At 36.6% G+C, this 22634-nt stretch overlaps 1 protein-coding gene across 4 annotated transcripts in view; it reads right to left on the reverse strand.

The window, feature by feature from the left end:
• Positions 1 to 358: 358 nt before the first annotated feature.
• Positions 359 to 22634, reverse strand: part of PPARGC1A (PPARG coactivator 1 alpha) — a 407578-nt gene continuing 385302 nt past the window's right edge. For all 4 annotated transcript variants that reach the window (XM_044062083.1, XM_044062086.1, XM_044062084.1 and 1 more), the window contains 3 exons: positions 14337 to 14458; positions 12821 to 12972; positions 359 to 3953 (listed from right to left, as the gene is read on the reverse strand). In XM_044062083.1, the coding sequence (XP_043918018.1) occupies positions 3850 to 3953; positions 12821 to 12972; positions 14337 to 14458 (378 nt within the window). In that variant the 3' untranslated portion in view covers positions 359 to 3849. The remainder of the gene's footprint in view (positions 3954 to 12820; positions 12973 to 14336; positions 14459 to 22634) is intronic.

A 22634-nucleotide genomic window follows, 5' to 3' on the forward strand; every position in this document is an offset into this window, starting at 1 on the left:
GGCACTGTTAATCAACCTGGATTGCATCTCACTGTGTCCCATGTACCAAGCTACACTAGCAATATAATGTGTTGGGTGTTCAATAACAGACTATATTGATAACTGTGGCAGTGAATAGGGAATGAAGAAACAAGTACTGATAGTTATGACAGAGTGTATCCAAGTCATCTGTTACTGTTTTACTCCAACAGCTTGCTGTCAGGCAAACCTTATCAGGAGGTTCTTCCTCTGTCACTAACACGATATTTACTGGCCAAGCACTTGGCAGAGTTGTGAAACTACCATATTTAACATTTTTTCCTAATTCTGCAATCATTTGGGAATCCTCAATAATATTAAACAGACAAACAATTTGAAATGATTTTAAAGTTTCCCTTTATTAGTTGTGAGGCAGATATGAACTGCACATTTAAAAATAAAAAAATATCACAGGAATTGTCATACAATGGGTAAAACCACAACAGTACATGTAATAGCAGGTGGAAGAAAGCCTGACAGACTCTTGAATGAGAGCTCATTCCCCTACTTGGCATAGTTAAGCCAGAAAGATTACACAGTCACCTGTCTTCATGTAGTGCTTTCCCCATCAGTAGTCCATATGACTGAAATGTTTGCCACAAAGTTATCAGTTTAAGAGTCATCATGTTATTACATGGCTATTCTAGGTAACTCATAGAGTAGATTTAATATTACAATAATTAAAGTTCTCATCACAGCCATTGAAAAAGGACACATTCTCATTACCCGAGCTTTACAATAGAATCCAGGAAAATGAAAGTTTCTCTTGCTCTCTTCAGAATGGCGCAGCTACTGTCCCTTAGTGTCGGAATCATTTGTTCAGCCTGTTGTGGACACAGCAGCAATAGTGTTGTTCAGATTTGCATCATTACATCCTCTTGTCCAAGGGAAGAAGGCGTCGGACTTCCCAGCTTAGCACAGAGGCCATCAGTGGAATCGCAAATTGTTCTGCAGCGACTATTTAATTCTCACGCCATCCTCTGTTATTCTGCTGCTTTGATGTACTACATTTCAACCAGCACTACAAAAAAGACCGCTAATACAGAGCAGATACAATTACACATGCAGCTTTTGACATTTGGTTTTCTATCACATATCATTTCTGTAAATGTGAGGCATGTCCTAACATTGTCTTAGAAGGCATCTGTATTTCTTTTTCCCAAAAATCAGGGAATCAAAGTAGTACATCAACAAGGTTTGTGCAGAATGTTATCATGGTTATGAGCTACAGACTAAATGATGGCTTTCAGAAAGGATTCTTCTGATGAGGTCATTCAGTTTTCTTTTGTCATTTAACACTTAGCTGGAAAGTCGAGTCTATGGAGGAATGTAAACCTTCACATGGAAAGGAAAAGTAGCTGGGCCAGTGTGGCATTTTTGACCCATAACATAATGACTATTACAAATTCAAGCACTTTTGGTTCATATTAGTCAGTGTTACAGGGCACAACAGAATGGGATGTAAGCAAAAACAATGACAAACGTCTAAGGAAAACTAGGTAATGTGACTGGTCCTCAAATATATATATTTTTGATATATATATATATATATATTTAAATATGATATGCTAAAATTTGATTGCTTAAAAATAATTTATTGCTTTTAATATTTTTTACAACAAAAAATTCACTTAAAATTCAGAAAAGAAACTGTAAACCTTAGTTTGGCATTCACATAATCAAGCAAGTTTAAAGACTTGCACATTTATCTACAAAACAACAACAGAAGCAGTGACAGAGGACATAAGCATTGGGAGAAAGAGCATGTGAAAATATTTGTTATTGCTGTCTACTTAGAAAAATCAGAAACCTTAATCAAGTACTCATCTGACAAACACACAAAGAGGATTCGCTCAGAACAAAATAATCAATGTGAAAAATGAAGGCAGCCAAGAACCTAGCTGCATTGGGTTTAGGTGACAACACTGAAAATGTGATTCTCAGGAAAGCAGATTATATATAACAGTTTTACCTTAATTATAGTATCAAGATGTCACGTTTGAACAAAGCAGCATAACAGTGCTAAAGCAAGGGATGCATGGACCTCTAGAATATGTTTGGAACTTTCAAGTCCTGAAATATTTTAAGGCAACATTTTTATTTTACTTGAATTTTCAAGAATGAATATCATATATAGAAACCCTGTGGCCATGATCATGGCATATACAGCCTTATAATTGTGCGTGAAGACAAGAAAAAAATAAAATACTTGGCCCTAGTACATGCAGTTTTATGACTGTGCAGTTAAGTGCTCCTGCATCTATGTTAACAGAAGCAGTTAAAGCAGTAGTGGCAATCATCTGCATTTTTATCAAACAGAAGGAAAAAGTATCATTTCTGGATCTTTCTGAGGATCATTGACATACGGCTCAAATGATCTTATCATCTACTTTTAAAAATGCAATTTATAATAAATAGATTATGTGTGTTATAAAGCAAAATGACTTCACTCTTCGGTAAACAAAGGAATGAACTTTAATATTTATACAAAACTGGATGCATAATCTTTAAATAAAAATAAATAGTTACCAGTGAGATTATTACTGGCTTGAAAACGAGGGTAATGCAAAATGTTTAAAAAATTTAACACTTACAGTTAACCTCACAATGTGTGGCTTAAAAATGATTCACACATACACACAAAAATAAAGAAAACAGATTTTTAAAGATTTTTTTTTCTCTTTCAGATCCAGACCTACTGTAACAAATTCATAGGAAAAAAAAATACTTTCAAGGACAAACCAACCTCAACAGTAAATGTAGAAATATGACCTTTTATAAAAAAATGTTAGATTAAAAATTCTGTTTGCCTACAGAAATTATTGTGTAAAACTGCCCAACACAAAGTGGAGACAGTGTTGGAATTATGCTAGTGGAGGAAAACATATGAGCTTGGTTTTTAGAACCTCTGAGCTAAGCACCACATGCTCATATGTACACAACTATTTATCTCAGTGTACGAAAAGGCCATTGACAAAAATATGGCTCAGTTCATTTCCCTCATAATTTCAAATGCTCAGAAAATACATTTCCAGCACAAATTATACAGAAGATCTCAGTAAAATAAAACAAAAAAGTAATTATGTTAAAATATTGGGGCCAGGATCATATAAAAATATTTAGTGCGTAAGTCAATAATGATTCAAGGTGCGGAAAGAAAAGACTCAGCCTATGCCCTCATGAGGTACACACTCACACACAGTCTTTATACAATCAAATATATATTTTAGCACATTTTCAGCTTCCTAAATATGTTAGTGTACAATATATGTATTACTTCATAATAATTACATTTGAACATTTTTGATTAAGAAAAAATCTGCAGTATTGAAAAGAAGGCTGCATTTACAGTGCATAGCTGTAACAAATAAAGAACATTGTTATAGATATATATACACAAAATAAAAATACTCCATTTAACATTTGTAAATACTTTGACTACATTTCTGATTGCAGTACATAAACACACCCCCACATATGAATTCCCATTTCTCATCAGTATTGTAACACCACATCCGAACATCAAAAACTGCTGAACAAGCTGCAATTTCAACCATCCACAAGGCTACTTTTAGATGATGAATCTTAAGATCTTTCAAGCAAACAAATGGAATCTTGTCTTTGGATATCCATTATTCACAAGTGCTGCCTGGACATCTTTCTTGTTTTTACTTTTTTAGCAGCTGTGTTCATGTAAACTTTATTTCTACAGACAGTGTAAACTGGGAGCATGTTCCCAGACTTGACATTAAATAGTCTTTTATTGAAGGACATGGAGCCCATGAGGTACTATGGAAGGGTTCCTTCCTGAATCAGCAGATCCTTAGCTTGTTACCTGCGCAGGCTTCTCTGTGCTTCTCTCAATAAGCTGTCAAAATCCATGGAGTCATACTTGCTTTTGGTAGAAGCTGGGTCAAAGTCATCCAAGTTACAATCTGTAAAGAAAAGAATGGAACAGTGAATGCTAACTATCTACAGCAATAACAAGCTGTCAAAAAATAAAAACAAAAACAAAAAACAGAAACTATTAGAGTACAGGTCCCTACAGGTCAGACATAACAAAGAGTAAGGGAATTCTATCCTGCTTATGAAACTTGTGTAATGTACACACAACAGCTTTTAGTTCTATGTAAACCTGTTGATTAAATAGTGCATTGATACATAAAGAAAATGTAGTTTATTGTACAAGAACATTAAACAGTAGAAGCAAGTGGTCTTTGATAATCAACAACAGCAGATTGAGAAACATACTATGGATACAACCCAAAGAAAGTCTTTATGAGGTGTGGGCAAAACATTTTTAAAATGATTCTGAGTCAAATCTAATAAGGATAAACAATTTCAACTTTGCTGCATGTATACAATATTCAATCATTCTTTTTTTTCTTGATTTTTAAAAGAAAGGTTTACTTGGCCAATCATTTCATTTCCAAATATTCTGGGAAAAGTTAACAAATAATGAAGTACAGGGGCATTATAAATTATGATAACATAATCAGCGGTGGCTAGTGACTTCTAGGTAAGTTGGCAGGGGCTGCAGGAATTGATACTACCTTTGCAACTCTAAAAACTGGGAGACGGTATGAGTATGACCAAACATATGTTGTTACAGTGGATGTAGGCAAGACTGTACTGTAAATGATGTGAATAAAATAATTGAATGAGGCAGGTTTTGGGGAGGGTGGTTGATCACCTTTCAGAAGCTATGGGGTTTTTTATACTCTGTGGTACATTTTAGAGATTTTTTCAAAAGGTTGATCCAATGAGAACACAGGTAAGAAAATGCATTCATTATTTTTGTTTTCTTTCTTTCAAAGAAGAAATTAGATGTGTCCAGTTTAATGTTCATAAACTGAGGATTTATACACTTGAGAGGATATAAAACTCATATCTAGGAATAGTGGAGTAAAAGAAAGAGAAGGAACTACAAAGTTGACAATGGCTTAATAGTAAAATTAAAAACATAGGAAGTAAATATACAGTTTTGTCACTTTAACAACTGTTTACATATCATAAGTTTGATTATGATCAAATTAATCAATCAATACATAAATAATAACCACAGTAATATATTTTAATTTATTGCTGTCAGATTTATATAGTGCATAACATTGCATCTCACCTTCACACAGACATTATTGCCTCTGTGCACCTCAGCTGTCTGACTAACATCAAATAAATACACAAATAATAGTCATATCAATGTATTTCAGCTCATTGCCCTCAGACTCATACGGTAAAACTCACTGAAGCTCCCCCTTAGATATACATACTGATTAGTGACTTTTTGAGTCTGTATACCCCAGATAACTGATTCTGATCAAAGGAAGGAGCAAATACATACATAATTACCATAGATTACCACAGTAATGTATCTGTTTTCTGTCAGAAGCAAGCAGATCTACCCATTATAACCCCCACACAGACATACCTACACAGACACAGACACACCCACACAGACACACAAATGCTGGCTGACAGAGACACCACTGAATAGGGCAAAACAAGTTACAAGTAACTCAAGTCAAAATGGATCTCAACAATGTATCATTTCTTTTAAAAAGTGCTTAACATTAATGAAAATAAACTTGTTGCTTGGACCACATATATTCTTTTGAATTTGTTTGCATTGCTTCTCAGGCTGTCTCAGTCACCAGTTAGCTGAGACCATGAAACATCTGCTTGCTGCTTCCTCAAAAAAGCCTAGTCAGACATTATACAATTGCCATTTCTGCATTCCAAACTCACAGGAGGACTTGCAATAAGGTCAGTTCAGACATCACTGCACCTTGACTGAAAGATGAATTCACCAGACATATCAACCGCTTTCAAATGGACAGTTCTGATTCTGAACATGTATGCACTTCCTACAGCTTCTGCTCCCAAATGAGTGAAGCTGCTAGACTGACCAGTTACACCACAGATCACATTGAGTACAAATTAACTCACACTTAATTTTACTCTAATTGGAAGCATATTTAAAAGTATGGAGTGAATAAAATGACATTTTGTTGTCACAATACATTGTCAGATTGCAGTTGTAATGTTTTTTTTAATTTTTTGTGGGTACAGCTATCCATTAAACTAATAATAAATAATTACTTCAAACATTAATTTACCCTCTTTTTATTGCAGTGTCAAATAAGTTCTAAACCAAGTTTCAGAAAATATTTTTATGATTTCATTTCTGCTGTTATAGTTTTCCTTAATAAAGTTAACTATTGCCATTTACTTACTCATTATTCAGTGCAGGGAACAGACTATGCCTTATTCATCTTGAAAAAAAAAATGAATGCCATTTTTATTATTTACTTAGAGGTATGATTTGCTTATCTCTTGGTGGAAGATTCAAAGACAGTGGGTTCTATTCTCACAGCAGGGAGATGGATAAATTATCTAATACTGACACTGCAGTGCAGTATAAGGAAGGTGCTGTACTCCTCTAAGTGTGTCATTCTTCAAGTGAGATGTTAAACCAAGGACCCATACACCTGAGCTGAGTGTAACTCAGGTGGATGTAAAAGATTTAGTGGTACTTATTGAAAAGAATAAGGGAAGTTCCCTCCTTCTGAGGTCAAATTACACCTACTCAGCATGAATACTGCCTCATGTTTCCACTGAAAAGAAGCCTTGGCCTACTGGGATTAACACAGTCAACAAAGCGTAAATAAATAAAAAAGTAAAATAAGTAAAAAAAAATCTTCTGTTATTGTCACTTCATAGTTTTCATTGTAAAGTACTGCATTCTATTTTTATGTCTATTTAATTGTTTCATTGAATACTGTGGTCTCTCTCTCTCTCTGCAGTAAGTGGGCATCATTGTGTTTCACTTCATTGATATTCAGTGCTAAATGCTTAGCCTAGAGGGTTTATCTGTATAAGTGTTAGTCACATATCTTTGAATTTATTACTGCTCAATATCGGAGTTGTTTGGCTTTCTGCTATATATCTACAATCAACTGCATTACTAGCTGAGTTAAGTACAAACTTGCAGTGTTGAAGATCGTACTGCATTTTATTTTTCTGTCTATTTAATTGTTTCATTCAATATTGAGGTCTGTGTCTCTTACTTATTTTTCTATTTATTTGTTTCATAGAATACTGTGGTCTTGCTCTTTCTCTGCAGTTAGTTTCCCTGCTCTTCCTCCCTGTTCTTGTTCTGGTATTAATCTTGGTGGCTTTGGAATTGCCCGCCACTCCTGTAAATTTTTGTTTGAAAACTCCTCCTGGGTCTAACTCATTTGCTCACTCAACCGAGTACAGTGAGATCATATTTTGACTTCAAACACTCCTACCAGTCCCATCTGTTCAGTTGTATCCCAGCTCTATCCCAGTCTAGTGTCACTAGCTCATTCTACCTAATACAGAGAAAACATTTGAGAAGGGCAAGCCACTTAGGTCCTGAACCTTGAATTATCTTCTGTTTCTCCTTTCTCCCTTTCCACTTTACAAAAAAAAAATGCTAAGCTTGTTTCCTGCTTTCCTGTAACTAGTCTAGTCCAGATACAGATTTGCTGCATTCAGGACTGTTTGTAAGCTTCTGAGCCACCCAAGCCTTTCTGCGTTGGAGGGAAGCCTTCTAGCTTATCAGTGGGAGTGGTAAGCACTAGGTAGCCTATCTACCCCAAGAGTGGTTTCTGCCCCAGAAATTGTAGTCTATTGGCTGCTTTGGCAGTTTTTCCATCTCTTTCAACTTTCTGATTTAAAAGCCTGTGTTTGTACTTGTTTCCCACCTTTCCTGTAACTAGTCTAGTCCAGATACAGAACTGCTGTATCCAGAACTGTTTGTAAGCTTCTGAGCCCCCCAAGCCTTTCTGTGTTGTAGGGAAGCCTTCTAACTTGTCAGTGGGAGTGGTAAGCACTAGGTAGCCTATCTACCACAAGAGTGGTGTCTGGCCCAGAAATTGTAGTTTACTGTCCGTTTAGGCAGTTTTTCCATCTCTTTCAACTTTCTGTTTAAAAGCCCACATTGACACTTGTTTCCCGCTTTCCTGTAACCAGTTTAGTCCAGATACAGATTTGGGGTATCTAGGACTGTTTGTAAGCTTCTGAGCCCCTCAAGCCTTTCTGTGTTGGAGGGAAGCCTTCTAGCTTATCAGTGGGAGTGGTAAGCACTAGGTAGCCTATCTACCACAAGAGCGGTTTCTGGCCCAGAAATTGTAGTTTATTGTCCATTTGGGCAGTTTTTCCATCTCTTTCAACTTTCTGTTTAAAAGCCCGCATTTACACTTGCTTCCCATTTTCCTGTAACTAGTCTAGTCCAGATATAGATTTGGGGTATCTAGGACTGTTTGTAAGCTTCTGAGCCCCCCAAGCCTTTCTGTGTTGGAGGGAAGCCTTCTAGCTTATCAGTGGGAGTGGTAAGCATTAAGTAGCCTATCTACCACAAGAGGAGTGGTTTCTGTCCCAGACATTGTAGTTCATTGGCCGTTTGGGCAGGTGTTTCCATCTATATCAACTTTCTGATTTAAAACCCCACATTTGCGCTTGCTTCTCACCTTTCCTATAACTATTCTAGTCCAGATACAGATTTGCTGTATCCAGGACTTTTTGTTAGCTTCTGAGCGGTGCCAAAGTCTGTTCTTCAACTTTTCCCTTAGATCTGCTAGTTCTCTCCTCTACTGCATTTTACTAGCTTTTTAGTCTAGCACTTTTCCAGACTTCTTGTAGCAATATTGTAGCACACAAAAGTGCTACCAGCATTAAACGTTCTACAAGAAAACAGCTCCATTACTTATTATTAATGCTTACCCCTCCAGGCATGTCTACAGGTCAGTTCTCTGTGCTTTCTCCTATTAACCTGGTGAACATGGGCATCCTGAGGCAATGTAGCAACTGCCTCATGTACTCAGACAACCCTCTCCTCTTACCTCCCGACACTCAGACTTGTGAGAGATGCACTTAATTATCCAAACTGGAAGCCACGCACTCTGCAGCCAAGACTAGAATAGCTGGTCATGAGGAGAAGGTCAACATTTGCACCACACCCCATGGAACACATAGCCCTCCAGAACACACACCAGAACTGCCTTTACATAAAAACACAAACCATACAGCCACCTTCATGGAGGCTCGCAATAAAAATCTATCCAAACAGCAGAGACCTCCAGGGTAGAAACGTACTCGACCCCCACAACACAACACTAATCATGAGACACATAACTCTCCTTAACAGTGTGCCACTCAACCAAAGCCCCTAAGGCAAATCAGCATGCCCAACATGCTAGTCATAGGTGATTCGGTAATGAGGCACACTGATGTCCCACTCTCTAGATTGAATAAGGAGAAAGTAACAATCAGCTGCCTGTCAGGTGACAGGATCCACCACATAACACATGCACTTAGGTCCCTCAACAACAGGTACAAATATGACTCTGTCATTGTACATGTGGGTGTGAATGACCTGAGACATACTTCCCTGGACGACATGAAAAGAGACATGGAGGAGCTCTCAGATTATGTAGCCCAGGTGGGTATGACCCTAGATCTGAGCAGCATCCTACCATCACCCAGAATGATACCACAGTACAAGCAGAAAATGATTGATTTCAATAATTGGTTAAGTTTCTGGTATCATTCTAAGGGGATTCATTATCTGTCTGCCCAGGATGACATGATTGACAGACCTCGATGCTTTGTCATCCCTGGGCTTCCAGATACTGGCCAAAGCCCTTCCCACCCCTATAGTGCCATTTTTAGGTGGTGTTCAAAAGACCAAATTACCACCATAACAGCTACAAACAAATGCAATCTGAGGGTCATGCTGCTCAATGCTAGAAGTCTAAATTTCAAAATGCACTCACTCAAAGCACTGCTTAAAATGGATAACATCAACATTTGTGCTGTAACAGAGACCTGATTCAAGGCAGCAGAAAGCACCCCTGCACTACCAGGCTATAACTCATTCCACACCTTTCAGCCCCAGTACTTGGACCAAAGTTCCAAAGGTGGTGGGGTTTCCATATTCATAAAGGATGCACACACCTCCAGACTGATAGCCCAACATAACGCATCAGAGATACTTCAGGTGCAGCTAACATTGGGTAAGACAGCGATTCAGGTCGCAGCCTGCTATAGGTCCCCAAACCAGTCACAAGACTCATACTCCACATTCCTAAGCACCCTGGAAAATATTAAGGTCCAACGTAACACTCTCATACTGGGCGACTTCAACTACCCCTCCATTAACTGGGAAAACTACTCACATGCCAATACACTTGCCCAACGTTTCCTGGAATTCATTAATTACAGTGCTCTGGACCAGCTCATTCTTACACCCACTAGAGATAGCAACATCCTTGACCTGGTCATTACCATCATAGGTGACCGTTGCTCTACACCAATAGTCAAATCCTCTCTAGTTAGATCCGACCACAAACTAATCACCTTGTAAATCCACATCCCTCCCACCCCCCACAAAGGCAACCACCATGAAAAACATCTCCAAAGCTAACTTTGGGCTCCTAAAAACAGAGGTGGCTAACTTCACGGCACCCATGCAAATGGAGAATAGTTGCATGACTGCCAAATCATACACCAATGCACTGTACGAACACGTACACAAATACATGGATCTCGCCATACCCAACAGAACCAAGATGCTCTCCTCCAAAAATAGGAAGCCAATCTGGTGATCTCCTGCCATAAACAAACTGTACAACAGAAGGAGGAAACTGATGCGGAATAAGGTGAAGTCCCAAGACTGGAAAAACTCCCTTATCAGCCTCAACAAAAAGTTGAGATCCCTTATCAAATCCTCTAAAGCTAGTTACAAAAATAGAATTGCAGCAGATAGTAGAGACAACCACAAGGCCTTCTATAGTTATGTAAAGAATCTCCATGGCAATACCCAGACTTGCTCTGAGCTACTGCACAATGCTACCTCCTATACCAAGCCAACAGATATTGCCATTATACTGGCCAACAGATTCAGTGCCAACTTTACCCCCCCCAAAGGACTTAGCACATTAACAGTAGATTGCCATGCACCCAGTATTACTGCTGCACAGGTTAAAACAGCACTGTCCATGGCCAAGAATACAGCTTCTATGGGACCTGACAATATCCCTGGCTCTGTTCTACATGAACTACAGAGTGAATTGGCACCTCACCTGTGTGGCCTGTTCAATCACAGCCTCAACTCAGGCTTTTTCCCTACTCCCTACCGAATGGCGCACTGTTACAGTCATCCCTCTCCACAAAGGAGGAGTGACTACAGACCATGGGAACTATCGCCCCATTAACCTAACGAGTCTGATATGCAAAACTATGGAACTCATCATCATGGACCTAATAAACACGGATATAGGAAATCTCCAAACTCTGGATCCCACACAGTTTGGTTTTGTGAAAGGTAGATCATGCCTGCTCAACTTGGTCGACTTCTTTGAGTCAGTCATCAGAGCTGTGGATGAAGGTGGTCCACACAGCCTACCTGGATCTGGCCTAGGCCTTTGATACTATTCCACACTCAGGAATCATAGGAAAACTCAGTAAGATAGGCATCAACCCCTATATCACTACGTGGGTTGCAAACTGGCTCAAAGATAGAACCCACAGTGTGAAAGTAGCTGACTCCAAGTCGGACTGCTGACCAGTCATGAGTGGAGTCCCACAGGGTTCAGTCCTGGGTCCTTTCCTGTTTGGTATATACTTCTCTGAAGTCCAGGCCAACACGAAGGGACTCTGGCTAACAAAGTTCGCAGATGATTGCAAGTTGGGAGCTATTATTAACTCCCTAAGTGATGTTGACATCCTACAGAAAGGCCTCACTGAGACCAACGACTGGTGTCAGAAGCATGGCCTTAAGCTCAATGCCAAAAAATGTGTCGTCATCCCCTTTGGGAAAAACCCGGTTCACATGAATTACCACATCAATGGTAGTCCACTGAACACAGAAGGCGTTATAAGAGATCTGGGAACACTGGTTGACAGCAACATCTCTTTTGACCACCACATTGCCACTGTGGTCAGAAAGTCCTTCTATGTGGCACATCTCATTACTAAGAGTTTTGCATCCAGGAAGGAAGAGGTCATTGTCTCCCTCTACTCTTTCCTCATTAGGCCAATCATCGAGTACAGTGCCCCATTTGGCATGTACCTCACTAGACACCTGCAGCAACTGGAGAGGCCACAAAAGTACCTCACAAAGAGGATTCTAGGCCTTAAACACTTGTCCTATATAGACAGACTCAAAAAACTCCAACTATTCTCTGTCTCATATTGCCTACTTAGATGCGATCTCTGCTTGACTTATAAAGCCATTTCTGACCCAGCTCTGTTATAAATGCTACATCTAAAGAAATCCCAATCGCTAAACACCACACACTCCAGAGACCACAACCTCATTACCACAATCACAGAATGTGCTAGAGGAACAGGTTCAAAACTCAGAGACTGCCCATGCTATGGAATAGATTTCCCATACATGTCAAACAGAGCACCTCACTGGCCCTCTTCAAGAGAAATCTTGTTGAGTGGATGGGAAATAGAAAATTCACCCTGGGGATCACTCCAGTGGCTCTACTTGACACGGCACTAGGAACTAAAGTCGGGTGGCATGATGTCAGGGTAATCCTATGGGCTAGGCTTGTAAAGGCTCCAGTGCCATTAGCCTAGTACACAGAACCTATAAACCTATGTCTACTGAAGTCACTTTGACAAATTGCAAACTCTGTTGACAAGTACAATGGATTATAGGCAAAAAGAAATACCAAACACATTTGTCATATATGCTTTGCACTAATAAATTTTTCATATCTGCAAATCTTATACTAATACTTTTAATTTTTAAAAATGTTACCTAAGTCTGTGTATTCAGACTTGCAGAACTGCTTACGTCCACCAAAGCACATCTCAAACCGAGGTTCGCTTGACCTGCGCAATGTATATCCATTCTCAAGAGCAGCAAATGCATCACAGGTATAACGGTAAGTTATAAATCCATAACTGTCTCTGTAAGTATCATAAATAAAATTATCATAAAAGGAATATACAAACATACAAGCACATACAAGAATGCATAGCTATAGCTATAGATACAGCTACAGATAAAGATATAGAGAAAGGTAGATTTCATGGGCATAAGCTTGACATTCATATAATCAGTACTGGAAAGACAGAAATATATGACTGAATGGATACAAGAATTAAAACACAAAATGGAATTAACAAAACTCTAAAACAATATTTATTTCAGGGAACTCAGCTATCCTGCAACCTACATTCCTACTTTTCAATTACTTTAACTCTGAGGAAGCACAATGCAAGAAAAAGAGCATGTAAAAATACATATATATATATATATATATATATATATATATATATATATATATATATATGGATCTAGGACAGTTTACCGAAAGTACATTTCACCAACAGTCAAATTAGTGTGCACTTTTCACCAAAAGCTCAATTCACCGAAAACACAATTCACCGAAACACATTTCACCGAAAGTTGTATATGGCCTTGTCCCCACTGTAGTGCAACCCTGGAGTTAGTATATATAGTAGGGGGGTGTGGGGGAGCATAGCCACCCACATATTTTAAATGTTTTGAACTATATACATGTATACTTGCAATTGCAATATATTACTCTTATCCAAACATGATCTATACTTAAAATATGTGGGGGGCTATGCCTCCCACACCCCCCCTACTATATATACTAACTCCAGGGTCGCACTACAGTGGGGACAAGGCCATATACAACTTTTGGTGAAATGTGTTTCGGTCAGTTGTGTTTTCGGTGAATTGTGCTTTTGGTGATTTGTGTTCGGTCATTTGAGTTTTGGTGAAATGTGCTTTCGGTGAAATGTCCTAGATCCATATATATATATATATATATATATATATATATATATATATATATACACATTTTCTCTCTCTCTCTCTCTTTCTCTCTCTCTTTGTCTGTCTCTCTCTCTCTCTATATATATATATATATAAATATATATATATATATATATATATATATATATATACATACACTCACACACACACACACACACACAAACACACGCACACACGCACGCACACACGCACATACGCACGCACACACACACATTTCTAGTGTATATGAAACCCATTTTTCATTTCATGCTTTGTGTGGATCAATATTTGTAGCTATTTTTGTTTTTATGAAAACAGACACTTATCTTCGATTCTGGACTTGGTAAGCAGTTTAACGGGTGAGAGAATGGTAAATCTTTTGGATTTATGATTCAACTGCCATTATTTTAGAATGTGATTTTACTGTCAAATTTAAAATTTAAGTTAAACAGGACATAAAAAAGAAAAGATTTCAAAGAACTCTTACCCATCATCTCTCAGATTTACAGTGCACTCTTCTATTTCACCAAAAACTTCAAAGCGACGTTTGAGTTCTGTTCTTGTTATACCAGATCTAAGTTTATCGATGTAAATAACACGCCTCTCTTCCTAAAAGATGAGACAAGAAATTCTGTATGATTCAGAAGTGTGATATGAGGGTGAAATGAAAGAATATTTTATTTTCCTTTATTCATATTTTAATTGATTAGGCTGGTACAGCTGAATAGTACAGTTTCAGTCCCGGTCCTTAATATAATACAAAATATCAGAATACAAATGAAAAGATGCAAATAAAAGAAGAAATGTTTAAGCAAAGCAATAACTAATTTATCATACAACCATAGGACAACAGATAATCATGGTCATTTACTGCACATTTTAATTTGAATCAGTTAATACAAATAATGGCAGAAAATGTGATAAACTGGTTTGAAAATGCAGGGACATTTATTAAAGTATGTGCAGTGAGACTTAACTCTTCAGTCGGGTTTGAGAGCTGAAAATAAAGAAAGAAATGATACAGTAGTCCTAACACATGGTTTGTGGAATGTTTTTTTAGAGATCAGAGCACTATTCTTGCTGTAAAATTTTGAGATAGAATTGTTAGTGACCACACAGAAGAGAAGATGCTGAGAAGCCTGGACCATCAGCCATGTAGTGAAATGATGCAGGTAAATGTGGACGAGTGTCATACCACTAAAGTGTTCAGACTTTTGCAGAATGTTTCTGATTTTCTATCAAATTTTTATCATGTTCTTCACAAAATGTTTGATTGTGTGGTAAATCCCTGAAGAGTACAGTCAACCAATAATGTCAGAAATTAGAGTTTTACGCTTAATCTTGTTCATTCAAAACCTGCTTTATATTAACTATTTAAATGAATCAGAGTTACATACAAACATTTACCCTAATGTTGAACCTTTGTTGTTCCCACATTATTTGGCTTTGTCCAGAATTCTGGAGCAAAGAAGCTGAGAGGTATGGGAAGTGGGTCTGCTTTAGTAACCTGCATCTAGGAATTGATTGTAATTCACTGAGATACATAAAGCTTAATTCAAGAAAACAGAATGTATCAGGAACAGTGAAGCCCCAGCGACCAAAAAAATAATAAGTATAAACAAAAATCACTACGACAAACACGGCAGTAAAATCCACAGAAGTTTAATGGTAACAAAAGGTGTAAGTACAGATATGTGCTGTATCCCCGAGGACAGCTCAAAGGATACGGGGTTATTGTTTAACTAGTACTCTGCAAGTTCATCTTCACAGATAATTAAGGCTACCAACCAGGTAATGGAAGACAGTAGTTGATACCGTGACCTTCTCTTCATGCTGGTAACCGCAGAGGAAGCATAGCTCACAAAATGTGATTTAACTTACAGTAAATACGTCAGCTATATGCAGCACCTAGGGTAAAGAGAAAAACAAACAAATGCTACAAAACTTAGAAATGGTTCACTTCAGAAGAGAGCACTACTAAACTGCATTTTTTTCTAAAGCTCACGGAGTGTGTCAGTAAGGAAAAAATTACTAAAGATAAACTATAGAATGATAGAGATAAATGTATAACAAGTAATCAGAAATTTAGTTTATTTATCAACTTCTCTACGGATAATAAGGACTTTTATAACAATAATGTTAAACGAGTATGGGAACACATAATAGCTGATTGTGACAGATGGAAGAATTTAAAACTACCGGTATTAGCAAAAGTATCAATAGTGAAAATGAATATACTACCACGAATGTTATACATATTTAGGTCTGCCCAATTATCAATTTCAAAAACAGTTTTTAAACAAATGCATAAAGATCTAGCTAAATTTATCTGGAACCCAAAAAGAACTAGAATATCTTATGAGAAATTAATGACCCCTAAAACAAGAGGGGGACTTGAGCTACCAAACTTTGAAGCATATTATTTGATTGTAAACGCTAATAAAATTTTAAGAATTGCTAATTATGATGTAACGAATACAAAATGGATACCAACTTGGGTGGTCTTGAATCATAAGCATATTTTGGATAGGAAAATAAATCCTAAAGCATTGCCCTTTATGGACAAAATTAGTCTGATAAAATATGGGGTCATGGACCACATAATAACCTGTGTCTCATCTTTGCAAACTTTATTTCAGTCCATAGATTTATTGCAATATATGATGGTTCTTCAACCTTTCCACAGGAATCCTAATTTTAAACTAAATAATCAGCTGATCGATCTCAGCAAATTTCCATTAATACTTAATCTGACTCTATTTGATGTTTTAATAAACTTGACTTATCGGCTTTACAAATTAGACAGGAAATGAATCTACCTAGAAGTTACATTGTTATAATGAGACAAGTTAAAGAACTTGCCTTGAGCTACTTTAGGAACTTTAAACCTGCAGCCGGATTTGTGGATAAGTGCTCTGAATTGTGGCAAGCTATCCAACAAGACACTAAATTTATAGCAACTGCATATAAATTAATTAAGGATTTGAAATTTCAGGACAAAATTTTGCTTTCAGAGTATTGGGTAAAAAAGTAACAGTAACAGACAATCAGATATTAAAAGCAATTGATATAACTAGGAAATCAGTTTCTTTTCAAAAACTGATGTACACGCAATTGATGATTTGGAACAATGCATATTACACACATCTTAGATTACATAAATTTAACCCTAGAAATTCTCCAATTTGTCCATACTGTGCAGATCAAACAGCGGATCTTCTTCATATGTTCTGGAGTTGTAAATGCGTATATAAACTTTGGAACTCTCTTAAAGTACAACTGCAAAAGATGGGTTATCAAAGTTCTACACTGTCATGGGAATTTATGATTCTACACATTCCTCCAAGAGAGCTTTCCAGATCGCAAACTATTGTTTGTATGAATATTTTTTGCTGATGAAACTCTATATAGCCACAAATTGGCTAGAACCACATAAGACATCATGGAATAATTTTAAGCTTGTGGCTATAAAGCATATACTAGCACATAAATTACTTCTGAAACAAACTAACAAAAATATTAATAACCCGAAAATATGGGAAAAGGTCTTCAATATTATATTAGCATGATACTGATTTTCGGAATATATTAAATATAGGAAGCATTTCATGTAGATATTGTATAAATGGTTTGTAGTAGTTATAGTGTGTTATGTGTGTGATGTTTATTGTATTTTTGTAATGTTTTTGGAAAATATATTTCAATAAAAATTTATTATGGAAAAAAAAAAGAAATTTAGTTTATAGTGAGTTAACACCTCATCTTTCAATTAATGGGATTTGACAGAGCAAGTTCAAGTAAATGATGTACTGTCTTTTTTTTTTTTTTTTTTTTTTTTTTAGGATGGGAGTATTGAACCAGCCAACTAGTTTGACTACATCTCTGTTTCTTTTTTTTTTTTCTGCTGTGTTATCCCTGATCTTACAAAATCCAGTTTCCCATTCTCTTTGGTCCCTGGGTTTTGAAGAACAGTGATTTTGTAGCCATGATGTAATGCTTGCCAACAACTGATCTGCACTCTCATGACACCTGAACTACCATATGTGTTTGCTTGTTGTCAAGCTGTGATGGGCTTCATTGTTCAGTATCACACTGGATATGAGATAAGATGAGGGTTACAAAGACATGCATCTGGAGCCTTTCTCCCCGGGCCTCCGCTGAAAATTGGCTTTGTTCCAAGTCGGACTTTCCTGGTTAGAAAATGTTAAATAAAAATAAAAATAAATAAAAATGTGCTTTAAGAGAAACTAACTGCATCTAAGAAAAGGGGAGTAATATTTTATTCCTCAGGCAGTTCAGAATAATGTTGTGGAGATAATGCAAGCTGCTTTATCTAGAGGTAAATCTGATGATTTGACTCAACCTTACTTCCCACAGTCTAATGATGAGGTTTTAGTTGGTTTAATGTGGAAGAACAATAAGGGACAGAGTCCCTACACTACCTCATGCTGTTGGCGAGTTTGTAATACCTTAAAATGTTAGGAAATGAGAAATGGATGCGTAGGTTTTATTCATCTGTTTTCATTTTGAAATGAAATGCACTAGACATACACAGGGCAGTTTTCAGGAACAACATGACCTGATATAAAACATAAAAACAATGATAGATTAAATGAAGCTATCTGACCACACTCATAAGAATGAAGACATGTATTAAGAAAGACATGTAGGAATCCCTGTGGTGGGCATCAGCATAACCTGCATGGCTCATACAGACTTTAGAGGACCACTGCTGTTTTAATGGTGCCTTTTACCACTACTGCTCTATATTTACTTCTTAACAAGTTTCCATAACATTTTCCCATCTTGGTTAGTACTTTTTTATTGTCTCACTGTTCCATAAGATCTTCTATAAAGAATAGAGTGCCAGATCAAATTATAAATTTGCAGACTTCATGGAAAACTATTCTGGTCCTGCTATCAATTCATCTTTTAAAAAGAAAAAAAAGAATATAGACTTATTTTTAAAGTGCTTCTTCTATGAATCTATGGTATTACATCTCCTCTAGTAAGTTTTATCTGTTGCATTGATGTCTTCTAAAATGACAGTTACCTACTTTCATATATCAAAGATGCCATTGCGTGTTGTGTAATTCCCTGACTTTCCTTACTGTCAAATTTATGACTAAGTATCACAATTCGTAATTGGTAACATATCTGAAGCTGCCTCTATCTGTTTGGAATCAACATGGCTTGATGGAATAAATGAACCTCTGATACAGTGTCATATTAGGAAGTTGTTGAATTGATCTTGTATGTACTTTACATGTAGTTTAATGTTTGTTATATGACTGTTATATTTCACTTTAATATGCTATGTGTTAATACTGTCAGCTTACGTTCCTTCATTTTCTTTTTTCTTGGTAAGCAGGATACAGAAACATTTCACTATTCTTTGTTCCTACTGCACTTTTAAACATTTCACATTTTCCACTTAAAGCTTTTCCATTCTGACCTGTTTATACATCTAATGCTTGTTTAAGTGGGAAAAAATGAATATTCATCATCCAATGACAGCCATCTCAATGTATTCCTGTAAGATGTAAGGGAGAATAGACTACTTTGGGCCAAAGGAGATACAGCAAGAGACAAAGGAAATAATTATCCTGTCACTAACAATGAAACATTGGTATGAAATGCCAGTGGTGTCCAAAGCATAGAGTATTATCTGTTATCTTAGAAATACTGTTAATATCATGTTTTCTCAACCTTCAAGATCTAAGATCCATTTATGAACATTTGCAATATGTGTCCTGCAATGTCTTTAAGCTTCTTTCTCATGGATAGCCAATGGTTTTCTGTGCCCTTTGCATATGGTATAAACAGTACCATGTTTCAGCTATCTGCACTAAGCAAGTCCATTTTAGATGGCAAAACTTACAGTAATTTGTATACTACATGATTTATTGCATACAAATCCTAGAAAATAAGGTTTCAATCTATCTTTAAGACCATACATATGCAAATATGCTCATGCCTGCCGTATCACTTCTTAAGTGTTGTCACACTTCATTTCAGGTCACAAAAGTGTTATGCGTTTTTCAAAAAAAAAAAAATATATATATATATATATATATATATATATATATATATTTATGTTAGCTGACTGAATTTTAAGCCTGTCACACGAAAATTTCAGGGGCACATTTAATCCAGTAGCTTTACTCCAAAGTTGGTATAGCTGCATCAAACTTTATAATGTTCTGTATAAAGAGTTTCTTGGTTTACTATCAAAATTCTGAAACACAGTTGTTCAAGTAATGACTTATTCAAAAAAAAAAAAAAAAAAAAAAAAAAAGGTCAGAAATGACAAACATCGCTCACTCAAAGCAATAAAAGTGGTAATGTCGATAATTCATATTCAGCATTATCGACATTACCCAACTTACCTTGATATCTGGTGATTTCCTACAAAGGTTTTGCAGGTGGGCAAGCCCCCTGCACCCCCTGCTAATTATACATTCCAATTCCAAGGTTGCACCACAGTGAGGAAAAAGGTTAAATTTCCCAGTCACCACTGTAGTACGATCTCCAGTCAGAATATCAACTTTACTACAATGAATGCACACTAGCATTCGCTGTTGTGGTGTTGAATATTTTCAGGATCAAAGTTATATGAACTTGATGAGCCCTTCGCCCATCACAGTTCGCATAAGTGCCATCCAAAATTTTGATAGTAAACTGAGTTTCTTATTTATTAGTGATTGCAAACTAATTTATTTACTGTAATGCTGGCATTAGTCATCAACCTCTGATAACATTAGCATGAAAACATATGTGTACGTCTAAAATTGATCATGTTTAATGCAAAGTAGACAGTGAAGAAAAATAAACACACATCTGTGAAAGATACAAGCTCATTTACATTTCATTACTCTAAACTACAGGTAATAATTCCACCTCAGAAGAATCCTGAGTTGATAAAAAATAATGTTTTTAGTAAAATTCACTGTAAAACAAAGCTTATCAAACACAGGATGTTACTGATTAGTAACTACAGTTACTGTTCTGTTGAATAATCAGTGTATTTATTTCAGATATCCTAATTTCGCACTCCACTTACTGCAGTAAGCAGGAAGACATTGCAGCCTGGCTGCAAGGCAGAAAACATTTTTTTCCATTTCTTGATTACTTCCATCTGTTGTTTATCTTGTAAAGTAATGCTGGTGATGTTTGAAATTAAAATAAATAAAAACTAACCACAGTTGTTTATTTTTAAAGGGAAGAGAGAAACAAGTTACTGGAATCCTGTAAGCATTCATCCTACAATACAGTTCATATTTAACTTTCCTGATGTTTTTCCTCCATGTCCTAATATTGTGCCACAGAAGTGGTTTTATGGTTAAGTAGAACTATGCTCGATTTTCTTATTAACGTAGTACCTCTCACTCCTTGGTCCCATTTGTAGTCATTCAGAAAAGGCTCTGGAACATTCTCATGTCACTGTTCTCCCTTCATCTCTCAAATACCATAAGTCCCTAACAGTCAGTGACTATCTCAAACAATGTGTTCCAAACAACAGCCATAGAATGGCATTACTGTAGAGTTACAGTGGTTTATGAATTTCATGTGGCAGTCACAGAATTTGTAAGTGACTGTTCTAATTCAGTCTATTAAAGAGAATACCAATAAAGTGGAAGCAATGAAACAAGCGTTGTAGTTGATAAGTGTGGGGATACAGGCAGATAAGAGGTACAAGGCAGACTGAATCTCTGCAGGTGAGACATCTAAATAAAACTACCACAACAGACTTATCAGCTTAGGAGCACAATGTGCCAAACTTACAAGTAATGAACATAGTAACAGTGGCTGAACTGGCCTTTAATAAGCTGAGTGATGGACTGCATCAGGAAGTGAAAAACTTCAGCAAAAACAAGATGACATGGGAACACTACTGGATAATTCTGCCTTCCTGAAATGAAGCAAGACAAAGGATAGTCAACCAGTGGATATGTGAGACATAAACAGCACATGTTGCCAATGCTCATGCACGATTAGCTCAAACTACAGCATGTGATGTGGTTATGCTTCCAGTTAGGATATAGGCCGTGATGCTTAATTTATGTAATGTCTTACCACATCGCCATTCCTAAAGCTAGAGCAGGAATGCATGATTTCTAAAATCCACAGCTGTGGCATGTTTGCAGGATGCATTTTTTTCAAATGAAAATAAAAACAATAAGTAAAGCAGTACCTATTAATATTGTCACTGGTAACAGTGCCATCAAATGCCACCTAATCACTTGAGATACTTTACAACGAAACAGTGATAAGATAAAAAGGGGATGACAATTGTTATTTATACACTGAATAATTATACAATCATTTTACAATAAGTAAAGCAGTACCTATTAATATTGTCACTGGTAACAGTGCCATCAAATGCCACCTAATCACTTGAGATACTTTACAATGAAACGGTGATAAGATAAAAAGGGGATGACAATTGCTATTTATACACTGAATAATTATACAATAATTTTACAATAAGTAAAGCAGTACCTATTAATATTGTCACTGGTAACAGTGCCATCAAATGCCACCTAATCACTTGAGATACTTTACAACAAAACAGTGATATGATAAAAAGGGGATGACAATTGCTATTTACACACTGAATAAGAAATGAAGTACATATTTCTGGGAACAATGAAACCAGTGAAGACCCCATCACTTCCAAGGACTTTCAGATTTTGCATTTCCAATAAGTGCATAAATCTTGTTGTAGAGAGTAAAGAGATCCTTTGGTCATACTGAAGTTATGTATCAATAACTGTTCTGTCAT

This window comes from Protopterus annectens, chromosome 2.part1 (assembly GCF_019279795.1).
Source record: "Protopterus annectens isolate FY-2018-M chromosome 2.part1, PAN1.0, whole genome shotgun sequence".
Lineage (NCBI taxonomy): Eukaryota > Metazoa > Chordata > Ceratodontiformes > Protopteridae > Protopterus > Protopterus annectens.